Source organism: Zophobas morio, unplaced genomic scaffold, assembly GCF_036711695.1.
Source record: "Zophobas morio isolate AGI-343-1 ecotype UQ-CSIRO unplaced genomic scaffold, CSIRO_AGI_Zmor_V1 ptg000012l, whole genome shotgun sequence".
NCBI lineage: Eukaryota > Metazoa > Arthropoda > Insecta > Coleoptera > Tenebrionidae > Zophobas > Zophobas morio.
In genome coordinates, this window is record NW_026972117.1 from 6,117,446 (window position 1) to 6,130,773 (window position 13,328).

The 13,328-nt window shown below is 32.4% G+C and overlaps 1 protein-coding gene across 1 annotated transcript; it reads right to left on the reverse strand.

Moving 5' to 3' along the window:
* Window positions 1-41: 41 nt before the first annotated feature.
* LOC135127684 (twisted gastrulation protein homolog 1-B-like) lies at window positions 42-7,015 on the reverse strand. Its single transcript, XM_064054238.1, has 5 exons — window positions 6,888-7,015; window positions 6,189-6,402; window positions 5,930-6,133; window positions 389-599; window positions 42-332 (listed from the first exon to the last, which is right to left on the reverse strand). Exons 2-5 carry the CDS (start codon window positions 6,394-6,396, stop codon window positions 236-238), a joined length of 720 nt encoding a protein of 239 aa, XP_063910308.1. The 5' UTR covers window positions 6,397-6,402; window positions 6,888-7,015; the 3' UTR covers window positions 42-235.
* Between the last annotated feature and the right edge of the window lie 6,313 nt (window positions 7,016-13,328).

Below are 13,328 nucleotides of genomic sequence, written 5' to 3' on the forward strand. Positions count from 1 at the left end.
GAAACACTTTGAACAAGGTTTGTCTGGTACAAACAAACATGTCCGTTTTACGGATTATTTATTTTATTAGTGTTGATTCTTACATATAAAATTTTATACTGATAATAAAATGTACAAGTACAATTACATAACACTTATTTTCCCCTAAAAACAATTTCGGTAACTTCGAAAACAAGTTAAAACTTTCAAAAAGTCTTTAATTTAAAGCGTCTGCTTGTCAAATTTTGAGTGACGTTCACAAGTTGAGTGCGTTGTCGGAATCTTGACCGTAGTCGCCTTCGTCGTCGTCGTCGTCCTCTTCCTCGTCTTGGTTCATGGAGCACTCGCGACATCTGCAACAAAATGGCGGTGAAAATGGCGGTTTCGGAGAATGGGTGGATTTGTTTACTTGCTCTCGTTTATTCCGTAATTTATGCAGTGTTGGCCTATGCATTCGCAGCACCCATCGTGGAACCATCGGTAACTATTGGAACCCATGCTTTCACAGTTGGATCTACATTTGTGCCAGGTCCTGCATCCTTTCATGAAAACCACGGTACAGTTTAGGGTGATTATGTTGTGGGATTCTATGGGAAGCAGTCCTGGTTGGTCACCGCTTTCTGTACAAAAAATTAATCTGGTCTGAAATTATCATTTAAGAGATTTGGTCCACTAAAACTATTTTAAAAACTAAACAACTGGGAAAAGTACTAGGCGCCCTCAAATGATAATTATTATTTTACCTAGATGCAAATATTAAATTATAAAATAAATTACAATTATCTACCAAATAACAAAAAATTAAATTTTTACACTAATTACTACTAAAAAAAATAATAATTACTACAATTAATTTGAAAAATAAGAGCAAAATGTTTGATTGAGTCGAAGTGTCAATAAAGACTCTGCAAAGTCATCTTCTTTAAAAAAAAGTACATAAACATCTTAACGATTTCTTGCTTTTTCAACTTTCGAATTCTCAATTTTTCGAAAATTTTAGTTTTAGAATTTTTTCGTTTATTTATTATTGAAATTTTGGATTTTATAATTTCTCAGTTTTTCAATTTCTAGATTTCTCAATTTTCCGATGTTTCAGTTTTACGTTTTTTCAATTTTACAATCTTTAAATATTTGGATTTTTCAATTTTTGACTTTTTTAAACTCTCAATGTTTCGATTTTTTAATTAATCGAGGTTTTGATTTTCCCATTTCTTGACCTTCGACTGTTTAAATTTTTCGGTTTAATTTCTCAGTTTTTGTGATTTTTCATTTTTCTTTAAATTTTCAATTTTTCGAAATTTCGGTTGTGGGATTTTTCAGTTTATTTATTATTAAATTTTTCAATTTTACAATTTTACAATTTTTCAATTTCGCGATTTTCAATTTTTCGATTTCTCAATTTTCTGATGTTCCAATTTTACGTTTTTCCAGTTTTTCTTCTCTTCAATTTTAGGATTTTTAAATATTTCGATTTTTCAATTTGTCAAATTTGACTTTTATAAACTCTGTTTTTCGATTTTTCATTTCTTCAATTCTTCAATTTTTCAATTTTGTAGGTTTTTGATTTTTTGACTTCACTTTTTTTTGATTTTTCGATTTCTCAGTTTTTGAATTTTTGGTTACTTCAGTTTTGGGATTTTTTCGGTTTTCTTTCATTTTTCAGTTTTTCGAAATTTCAATTTTACATTTTTTCAATTTTCAACTTCGCGATTTTCAATTTTATCGATTTTTCTATTTTCCGATGTTTCAATTCCACGTTTCTCCAATTTTTCTCCTCTTCAATTTTGCAATTTTTAAATATTTCGATTTTTCAATTGTTCAAATTTGACTTTTATAGACTCTGTTTTTCGATTTTTCATTTCTTCAATTCCTCAATTTTTCAATATTTTAGATCTTTGATATCTCAATTTTTCAATTTTTTAATTTCTTTGTTTTCGGATATTTCAGTTTTGAGATTTTTAAGTTTTTCAATCATCCAATTTTTCAAGTTTTTGATTTTTCAATTTTTTTATTTTTGAAGTTTTCCATTTTTTGACTTCACTTTTTTGATTTTTCGATGTCCCAATTTTTCAATTTTTGGTTATTTCAGTTTTGGGATTTTTTAGTTTTTCTTTCATTTTTCAGTTTTTCGAAATTTCAGTTTATTTATTATTCAATTTTACAATTTTTCAATTTTCAACATCGCGATTTTCAATTTTATCGACTTTTCTATTTTCCCATGTTTCAATTTTACGTTTCTCCAATTTTTCTCCTCTTCAATTTTGCAATTTTTAAATATTTCGATTTTTCAATTGTTCAAATTTGACTTTTATAGACTGCTTTTCGATTTTTCATTTCTTCAATTCTTCAATTTTTCAATATTTTAGATTTTTGATTTCTCAATTTTTCAATTTTTTAATTTCTCTGTTTTTGGATATTTCAGTTTTGAGATTTTTCAGTTTTTCGATTATCCAATTTTTCAAGTTTTTGATTTTTCAATTTTATTTTTGAAGTTTTTCATTTTTTGACTTCACTTTTTTGATTTTTCGATTTCCCAATTTTTCAATTTTTGGTTATTTCAGTTTTGGGATTTTTTAGTTTTTCTTTCATTTTTCAGTTTTTCGAAATTTCAGTTTATTTATTATTCAATTTTCAACTTCGCGATTTTCAATTTTATCGATTTTTCAATTTTCCGATGTTTCAATTTTACGTTTTTCCAATTTTTCGCCTCTTCAATTTTGCGATTTGTAAATATTTCGATTTTTCAATTTTTCAAATTTGACTTTTATAAATTCTCAATTTTTCGATTTTTCATTTCTTCAATTCTTCAATTTTTCAATTTTTTAGGTTTATGATTTTTCAATTTTTTAAGGTTTTGATTTTTGACTTCACTTATTTGACTTTTTGATTTCTAAATTTTTGGATATTTCAGTTTTTGGATTTTTTAGTGTTTCTTATTTCGCGATTTCCAATTCTTCGATTTCTCAATTTTTCAAATTTTACTTTTATAAACTCTGTTTTTCGATTTTTCGTCGCTTCAATCCTTCAATTTTTTAAGTTTTTGATTTTTTAATTTGTCAATTTTTTAAGGTTTTGATTTTCGACTTCACTTTTTTACCTTTTTGATGTCTCAATTTTTCAATTATTTAATTTCTCAGTTTTCGGATATTTCAGTTTTTCCAATATTGAGTTTTTCTTTCAATTTTCAATTTTTCAAAATTTCAGTTTTGTGATTTTTCAGATTTTGTATTTTATTATTCAATTTTTCGATTTCACAATTTCTCAATTTTTCAATTTCTCGATTTTCACTTTTCCGATATTTGTGTTTTACGTTTTTTCAATTTGACTCTTCAATTTTGCAAATTTTAAATATTTTGATTTTTCAATTTTCAAATTTGACTTTTATAAATTCTCTATTTTTCGATTTTTCATTTCTTCAATTCTTCAATTGTTTAGGTTTTTTGATTTTCGATTTCACTTTTTTGACTTTTTGATGTCTCAATTTTTCAATTTTTTAATTTCCCAGTTTTCAATTTTTCAAAATTTCGGTTTTGTGATTTTTCAAATTATGTTGTATTTATGATTCAATTTTTCGTTTTACAATTTCTCAATTTTTCAATTTCTCTGAATATCTAAAAAAATAATAAATTGAAAAGTCCAGAAGTCGAAAAGTCGAAGAACCGAAATATTGAAAAAAATCCCAAAACTGAAAGAAATCTCAAAAAATTGAGAAATTAAAAAATTAGAAAATTGAGAAATCGAAAAACCAAAAAATCACAGTCGAAAAATCGAAGACGTGAAAAATCGAGAAATTGAAAAATCAGAGGATCGAGAAATGCAGTTAAAAATTGAAAAACTGATAAATAGAGAAATTTTGAAATGAAAAATTGGATAATCGAAATTTAAAAATTCGGAAAATTAAAAATTGAAGTATAGAAGAACTGAAAACTCAAGAATCGAAAAACCTAGAATTTTAAAAACTGGACCATTATAACTTGGAAAAGTTGAAAAATTGAGAAATCGAAGCAATAAAATAGTCGAAAAATTGAAAAATTTAAAGTTTTACAAAAAATTGAAAAACTAAAAAGTAAAAAATCCAGTAATCGAAAAATCGAAGTCTTGAAAAACCACAAAACTGAAAGAAACATCAAAAAAATTGAGAAATTAAAAAATTGTAAAATTGAGAATTCGAAAAATTAAAAAATCAAAGTCGAAAAATCCTAAACTTAAAAAATCGAAAAATTGAAAAATCAAAAACCTGAAAAATTGAAGAAGTGAAGAATCGAAACTTTAGGAAGTCGAGGAATAGACAAATCTAGAATTTTAAAAATCTAAAAATTGAAAAATCGAAATATAAAACAGCCGAAAAATTGAGAAGTCAGAAATTGGAAAATCAAAAATAGATTAAATGAGAAATCGGAAAACTGAAAATTTAGCAACGTCAAAATTTGAAAAATGGAAAAATAGAAATACTGAAGAACTGAAAAGTCAATAAATCGAGAAATCTAAAAATTTAGAACATTGAAGAATCTAAATATCGCAAAATTGAAAAATCGAGAAATCTAAAAATCTAAGGTTTAACGAAAAGTCGAAAAGTCGGAAAAACGAAATATTGAAAAATCCCAAAACTGAAAGAAATTGAGAAATCGAAAAACTAAAAAATCAAAAACCTGAAAAATCGAAAAATTGAAGAAGCGAAATATTGAAACTTTGGGAAATCGAGAAATGGGACAATAAAAGAATGATTACTCCAGAAATCGGAAAACTGAAAATTTAGAAACATCAAAATTTGAGAAATTGAAAAATCGAAATATTTAGAAATTGGATCGAAAAATATCAAAATCCAGAAATCAAAAATTTGAAGAATGGAAAAATTGAGACATCTACAGTTGAAAAATCGAGAAATTGAAAAGCCGAAAAACTCAAAAGCGTATTTAATAAACCACAAGTTCAGGACTATGCTACTTTTTAACATTTAAATAACATTTATTCGTTAAAATTGTAAGATGACATCATCGAACAAATTTTGACTAACGTTTTAACAACTATAACTTGGAAAATGTTGATTTTTTTTCCAAAAATCTTGACGTCTAGGGTAAAAACTCAACAACGATGTGTAGACTTATTTTGACAACAAGAAATTTAAAACATGTTTAAAATGGTAAATTCTTGCAGACACATATCGATCTTGCAATTAAACTCCGCCCCTCGAACTGACAACGAATGAAGAATTCATCACATTTGAGAATTGAGATCGGGGCGGGTATGGGTGGGTCCTCATGTTTGGCTTTGTTTTTTTCTTAATGTACATAGTATTCTTCGAACAATACGATACTCAAAAAAATGTTCTTAAGTTCTCGTAAAGAAATAAGGAATTTGCAGTTAAGCTCCGCCTTCTTGGCTCACGACGAATAACAAAAAATCATCACAATTGAGACAGGGCGGGTGGGCGGGGCTACATAATGTTTTTTTTCTTAATATGTGTAGATTTTTTTTCAAACAAATAAAAACAAAATTCAAGAGGTCCGAAAGATTTCTTTGACATTCTTAAAAAAAAGACAAAAACCCTAAAATTTGTCAGACTTTTTATAAAACGAAACACCAACAATCTTCAAATGCTTTCAAAAATTAAACACAAATGGCCCCGAAGATTCTTTTGTATTCTAAACGCCGAAAATTTAAATTCAATTTGCAGGCAACACATTATACATCTTGGTACTGTTGCCTGCAGTACTATTGACCCCCATGATTTTCAACACATTTTTTAATTATTCCAGATTTTTCAGATTATTTCAAAAATATAACAATTTCATTTTCTGCAAAAACAAAATTAAGCACACTCAGATTCCTCCAAACTCTTTCAAAAACAAAACACAAGAACTGGCCGAATTTTTTTCAAATTTTTCCAAAATGACGCTTTCTTTTAGCTCTCCTGGTAAAAAATCACAAACTAACTTAATTGGAGACTTACGCATGACTACTTTTACATGACCTTTGGGCCCGTAGTGACTCAAGTCGATGTTTATGGGCATTCTCGTAATATTCCAGCGATTCTGTGCATCCGGGACCTGTGTTAAAGCGTCGAAAAGCCCTGGAACCGGTTCCTTGAAATCCTCCACGTGTGATTTTTTGCTGAGGAGAGTTTCGTCGATTTCGTGCGGCTGGGGACACAGATCTGCACATAAAAACAACATAATCGGTTTAGCAAAATAAATTATAATAAAACTCACCCACGCAAGAACAGCATTCATCGTACAGATAACTCAGACAATTAAAACATTCCTTGCAGCAAGTACAGTTCTTGAGTTCGCATTTACAGGACTGTGTGAGGAGACATTTACTTACAATGCTGCCACAGACTGCCTCATTGCATGTGTTGACTTTGGGTGTTAAGAAGAGGGTTCCTGAGATGGCGCAAAGGAGAGCTAACTTCCACATTTTGATCTGCAACAAAGCGAAAAAATTGTAAACGGAATGAAGTATTTACAATGGCGGAATGTGTTCAAACGTCACAAACAATTAGTGTTAGCTTTGTTGAATTTATTGTTTCACAAGTATTCCCAAATCTGCATAAAAATCGTGAAAATAAAACAAAAAAAAATGTTTACATCACGCAAGCAAAACCTTGCAGTGACGTCAAGAATGCGCCAATTAACATAATAATTAACTTGGGACTACTTTATAATCCAGCCCCCCATAACAAACACAAAATAAATAAAACATCCATTCCCTTATTTATAATCGTAAATTGTAAAAAAAATTCGAAAGTTGTTTGTTATAAATACAAATGCAAATATTAAACCGAAGCGCAGAACTTTAAACCGCCTAAGTGTTAATTTAGCCTAAGGCCAGTTTAAATTAATTAAGGCGACATGCGAGGAACGCTGTCGTTCCGCGTCTGCAAGGAATAACGACTTTTGGGTACTTACGGTGGAAATGGGACACACATTTAGTCCGAGAAGTGGTTCAAACGATGTAAACTCGAAGAAAATATCCGACGGAACTCCTCAACATCGTGCTTCTCTTGAGAAACTTGTTTTGCGATTTGCTACTGAGCCCCACCGTTCGCTAAAAGCGGCAAGTTCAAAGATCGCGGTACTGCGTTAAGGGGGCAGCTGGTGATGTCTGTAGGCGATTTAGGCGGTTTTGGGTGTTTGAAAATGTGTTTGCAAATGATCAAATTTTTTTGTAATCATGTTCTTGAAAGAAACTGGTTGAAGGTCATTTCGATGGAACTTTCCTCGTTCCTGAAGTGCAGCCAATGAATCTTCATTTTTGAAAAATGATAAAAATTTGATAATCTCTATAAAGTAAAAACCAGTGCCGAATTTTTGACATTTTCGAAACTTAACTGAACACATTTTCTTCTAGATTTTGAGCTCTAGAACTCATTTCCGGAATCGTTTCTTTGATAACTGCAACCGTTTTTCCGGAATCGGCCGTTGAAATATCGGGATTTTTATAAATTTTCAAAAATTCGCATTTCCTACCGATTCTTCCGAAAATGTTTCTCCGTGACCATCAACACGCTATATTTTTGGAATCAGCTTGTCGAGATCTAAGTCTCTGAATTTTTTCGCAATTTTAAGACAACTTTTTTTTAAGTGAAAATTTTCCAATGGTCCCCCCTTCTTCACTTTTTGGCCAAATTTTGACATTTTCGAAACTTAACTAAACACATTTTCTTGTAGATTTCGAGCTCTAGAACTCATTTCCGGAAACGTTTCTTTGATAACTGCAACTGCGTTTTTCCGGAATCGGCCGTTGAAATATCGAGATTTTTAGAAATTTTCAAAAATTCGCATTTCCTACCGATTCTTCCGAAAATGTTTCTCCGTGACCATCAACACGCTATATTTTTGGAATCAGCTTGTCGAGATCTACGTCCCTGAATTTTTTCGCAATTTTTAGACAACTTTTTTTATGTGAAAATTTTCCAATGGTCCCCCCTTCTTCACATTTCGGCCAAATTTTGACATTTTCGAAACTTAACTAAACACATTTTCTTGTAGATTTCGAGCTCTAGAACTCATTTCCGGAAACGTTTCTTTGATAACTGCAACCGTTTTTCCGGAATCGGCCGTTGAAATATCGAGATTTTCAGAAATTTTCAAAAATTCGCATTTCCTGAGAATTCTTTCAAAAATGTTTCTCTGTGACCATCAACACGCTATATTTTTGGAATCAGCTTGTCGAGATCTACGTCCCTCAATTTTTTCGCAATTTTTAGACAACTTTTTTTTAAGTGAAAATTTTCCAATGGTCCCCCCTTCTTCACTTTTCGGCCAAATTTTGACATTTTCGAAACTTAACTAAACACATTTTCTTGTAGATTTCGAGCTCTAGAACTCATTTCCGGAATCGTTTCTTTGATAACTGCAACCGTTTTTCCGGAATCGCCCGTTGAAATATCGAGATATTTAGAAATTTTCAAAAATTCGCATTTCCTACCGATTCTTCCGAAAATGTTTCTCCGTGACCATCAACACGCTATATTTTTGGAATCAGCTTGTCGAGATCTACGTCTCTGAATTTTTTCGCAATTTTTAGACAACTTTATTTTAAAGTGAAAATTTTCAATGGTCCCCCCTTCTTCACTTTTCGGCCAAATTTTGACATTTTCGAAACTTAACTAAACACATTTTCTTGTCGATTTCGAGCTCTAGAACTCATTTCCGGAATCGTTTCTTTGATAACTGCAACCGTTTTTCCGGAATCGCCGGTTGAAATATCGAGATTTTTAGAAATTTTCAAAAATTCGCATTTCCTGTCGATTCTTTCGAAAATGTTTCCCCGTGACCATCAACACGCTATATTTTTGGAATCAGCTTGTCGAGATCTACATCTCTGAATTTTTTCGCAATTTTTAGACAACTTTTTTTTAAGTGAAAATTTTCCAATGGTCCCCCCTTCTTCACTTTTCGGCCAAATTTTGACATTTTCGAAACTTAACTAAACACATTTTCTTGTAGATTTCGAGCTCTAGAACTCATTTCCGGAATCGTTTCTTTGATAACTGCAACCGTTTTTCCGGAATCGGCCGTTGAAATATCGAGATTTTTGGAAATCTTCAAAAATTCGCATTTCCTACCGATTCTTCCGAAAATGTTTCTCCGTGACCATCAACACGCTATATTTTTGGAATCAGCTTGTCGAGATCTACGTCCCTGAATTTTTTCTCAATTTTTAGACAACTTTTTTGAAAGTGAAAATTTTCCTTCTTCACTTTTCGGCCAAATTTTGACATTTTCGAAACTTAACTAAACACATTTTCTTGTAGATTTCGAGCTCTAGATTTCACTTCCGGCCTCGTTTCTTTGATAACTGCAACCGTTTTTACGGAATCGGCCGTTGAAATATCGAGATTTTTAGAAATTTTCAAAAATTCGCGTTTCCTGAAAATTTTCCAATTTCCCCTTCTTCACTTTTCGGCCAAATTTTGACATATTTTCCGCAATAGTTATTAATAATAAAGTAGAAATTCGCTAAAACGCCGCACTTTCACGCCAAAACGACGCCATAATCTTGCCGCCATCCAACAGAAATTAATAGTGAACACAAAGAACCGCGACACATGACCTTCGGACAGCTAGCTCAGGTGACAGTGACGTCATCGTACGTCACGATGAGATTGCAAGAATTATTTTTCATATTTTGGCCGTTAAAATGCACATTTTCATGGATAATTTAACAATTTTTAAACAAATTGATTTGTTTTTGATAATTTCGGACTTGTAGGACGAGTTTCGATTTAATTATCATATTTATTTATGCTTATCATATTTAAACATTATAAGTGATATTAATTATGTTTAAAATTTATAAATTAATATCGTGCAAATGTATAGCTTTGATCAACCGACTTCAATCGTTTCGAAAATTTGCCCAAAATTTAAACATTGTCGAGTGAACGAATCACGGAATCCGATAAATTAAAACTGAGGTCGTACTTACCCTGTTTTCGGTCCTTTTCGGAAAAATATCCATTTCGTTCGTGTTTACAGTACTAACACAACACATTTTCACCAATATTTATTAATAATAAATTATAAATTCGTGAAAAGAACCCTACTTGTAAGCCAAAACGGAGCTCCAGTGTTGTTGCTACCAGACCGGTATCAAAACTAAACACAGAGGACCGAAAAATGTGACCTTTTATCAGGTAGGTCACGTGACAGTGACGTCATCGTACGTCACGATGAGATTGCAAAAATTATTTTTCATATTTTCGCTCAGAGATTGTACATTTTCGGCGTTAATTTAACAACGTTTAAACAAACTAATTTGTTTTTGGTAACCTCGTGTTCTTAGGAAAATGGTTTTCAGTTTAATTATCACATATTAATAGTTATCATATTTAAACATTATGAATTATATTAATTACGTTTAAATTTTATTTAATTATATCGCGAAAATGTATAGCTTTGACCCACCAACTTCACCGATACGTCGCAGCATAGGTTTTTTATCAATAGTGCCAACGCAAAGTTACAAAACACCAACATTGCTGATTTAGTGATGACGCTTATCAAAGAAACGACTCCTATTAAAGGTAGAAGTTGCCGAGGAAAAAAAGGAAAATGAAGGAAAAATTTGTTAACAACTTGTCTTCACATTTGTCCTTATAAATAATAAATTAAATGTAATACATTTTTGTTTCCTTAAGAATACAAAATTAACAAAGTTAGTTGAGTTACAAAAGTCTCTTTTGCTCCACGTTGGCCACCAACGAGCGATTTTCAAGATTTTTGTGAAACTTTGCTGGTTTTGAATTTGAATTTTCTGTCCTCGATAGTTGATGCTCAGCAAGAACCACGGGAAGGTCTGGAGCAGATCTCGCTAGGAAAGGAGAGGGCTAGGATTTGTTAATGAGGGATAGAACGTTATACAGTACAATACAAAAGAAATACAATACAGGTACCTACAATCTAACTACAATACAGAATACACTACAGATACAGATACAATTTAGATACAAAACAAATGCAAAGTTAGTACCCAATTCATCACCGGAAGAAATTGCACCAAAAATTGAGAATGTTGCAAAATGAAAACCCAAGCAAGCACACCGATGGAACTCGGAACGAAATCTATTGGTCGCAGTGCTCGTTCGCCCAAGAGAGGAACGCAGCCGCATAAATCCAAGGCCGTCTGACCTCATCCTTAAAGAATGATGCGACCCAGCGTCTAAGGGCCAATAGAACCCCCCCAGACCAAGAGCTTCTAACGACATGGAGAATTCCGACCCGGAACCAAAGGATGCGCTGTTGCAAAATGAAAACCCAAGCAAGCACACCGATGGAACTCGAAACGAAATCTATAGGTCGCAGCGCTCACACGACCAAGGGAGAATGCAGCCGCATAGATACAGGGCCGACTGACCTCATCCTTTTCGGATGATGAACCTCATCCTTTTAGGATGATGACCCAGCGTCTAAGGGCCAACAGAACCCCCCAGGCCAGAGCGTCTGACGACATGGAGAATTCAGTCTCGGAACCAAAGAATGCACTGTTGCAAAATTAAAACCCAAGCAAATGCACCGTGAAAACAAAGCATTTGCACCACTGGAGCTAAATTGGCAAGACCCAAGTTAAGTTAGTAACACATACAATATACAGTACAAAATGGTTCAATTACAAAAGTTACAATATACAAATTTCTCCACGTTTGCCACCAAAGAGCGATGACTGTGCTCGCTCGTTGTTGTTGCCCAGCAAGAACCAAACAATACGAGGAGGTCTGGAGTGCGTCTTGCCATGAGAGAAACAATAAATTAGAAATTCGCGAACACGGGCTACTTTTAAGCGAAAACGGAGCTCCGAATGCTCATATGTTGCTGCCACCAGACCGAAATCAAAACTAACCGAAAACCGCAATATTTGTTCAGGTGGCTCTCCTGACAGTGATGTCATTGAACATCACGATGAGATTGCAAACACTATTTTTCATATTTTGACCGGAAAATTACACGTTTTTAATGTGTTCACGTTTGTAGGAAAACGGCTTTAATTATATTAATTAATACTCATAATCATATTTGAACAGTATATATAAATTAAAACTCCAACCGTATTTACTCCGTTTTCGGGCATTTTTGGAGAAATGCACACTTTGTTCCGTGTTCACAGCGCTAATGTAGAACATTTTCACTAATATTTATTAGCAATTAATAAGAAATTCGCGAAAACGTGGTAGTTTTACGCCAAAACGGGGCTCCGAATGCTCCGACGTTGCTGCCACCAGATCGAAATCAAAACTGAACACAAAGGAGCGAAGACCGTGTCTTTGTTCAGGTAATCACGTGACAGTGACGTCATGGTGCGTCACCATGAGATGGCTAAAATTATTTTTCATACTTTGCACGGAAAATTGCAATTCAACAATGTTTAAACAAATTGAATTGTTTAAATTTTATTTAATTGTGTCATGATAGTTTCTTAGCAGCGTTTGCACGATTTGATTTCATTAATAATTGTAAATCTGTCATATGTCGCCATGTGTTATTATACACAACGAATAATTTTAAAAATAAATAAATAAATTCGCCATTTAGTTGCGAAATTGTTTCCTTACTTTCCTTATTCCGAACAGACGTCTTCACGTGTTGAACGTTCGACTCAGACTGCCCAAAAGTGACCGCCGACCTCTATATATACCGGTTGGCTGACGCAAGACGACGTTCGCGAATGTTCGAGAAGCTATTCCTTTGTTTGAATACGCCCTGACGTCACGATTTGCGACGTCGCAATACGAATCTTTCATTTATCAATGTATTATTAGCAACTAAAATGTTTATATTAATCTTTTTGGACATTGTTTGTTTATATTTGTTAATTTACAATGTACAGACTAAAAAATTGGTTAAATACCGGTTGGCTGACGCAACAACATGTTCGCGAATGTTCGAGAAGCTAGTCCTTTGTTTGAAAACGTCGTGACGTCACGATTCGCGACGTCGCAATATGAATCTTTGATTTATCAATGTATTATTAACAACTAAAATGTTTATATAAATCTTTTTGGACATTGTTTGTTTATATTTGTTAATTTACAATGTACAGACTAAAAAATTGGTTAAATACCCATTGGCTGACGCAACAACATGTTCGCGAATGTTCGAGAAGCTATTCCTTTGTTTGAATACGTCGTGACGTCACGATTCGCGACGTCACAATATGAATCTTTGATTTATCAATGTATTATTAACAACTAAAATGTTTATATAAATCTTTTTGGCCATTGTTTGTTTATATTTGTTAATTTACAATGTACAGACTAAAAAATTGGTTAAATACCGGTTGGCTGGCGCACCAACAAGTTCGCGAATGTTCGAGAAGCTATTCCTTTGTTTGAATACGTCGTGACGTCA

What these genes read in the sequence shown, in the direction of transcription:
- LOC135127684 (XM_064054238.1), bottom strand. Translation starts at nt 6,396, where the DNA reads ATGTGGAAGTTAGCTCTCCTTTGCGCCATCTCAGGAACCCTCTTCTTA. An exon ending in TGAATGCTGTTCTTGCGTGG is followed by an intron (nt 6,134 to 6,188) that starts GTGAGTTTTATT and finishes TTTTATGTGCAG; the next exon opens with ATCTGTGTCCCCAGCCGCAC. An exon ending in TACGGAATAAACGAGAGCAA is followed by an intron (nt 333 to 388) that starts GTAAACAAATCC and finishes ATTTTGTTGCAG; the next exon opens with ATGTCGCGAGTGCTCCATGA.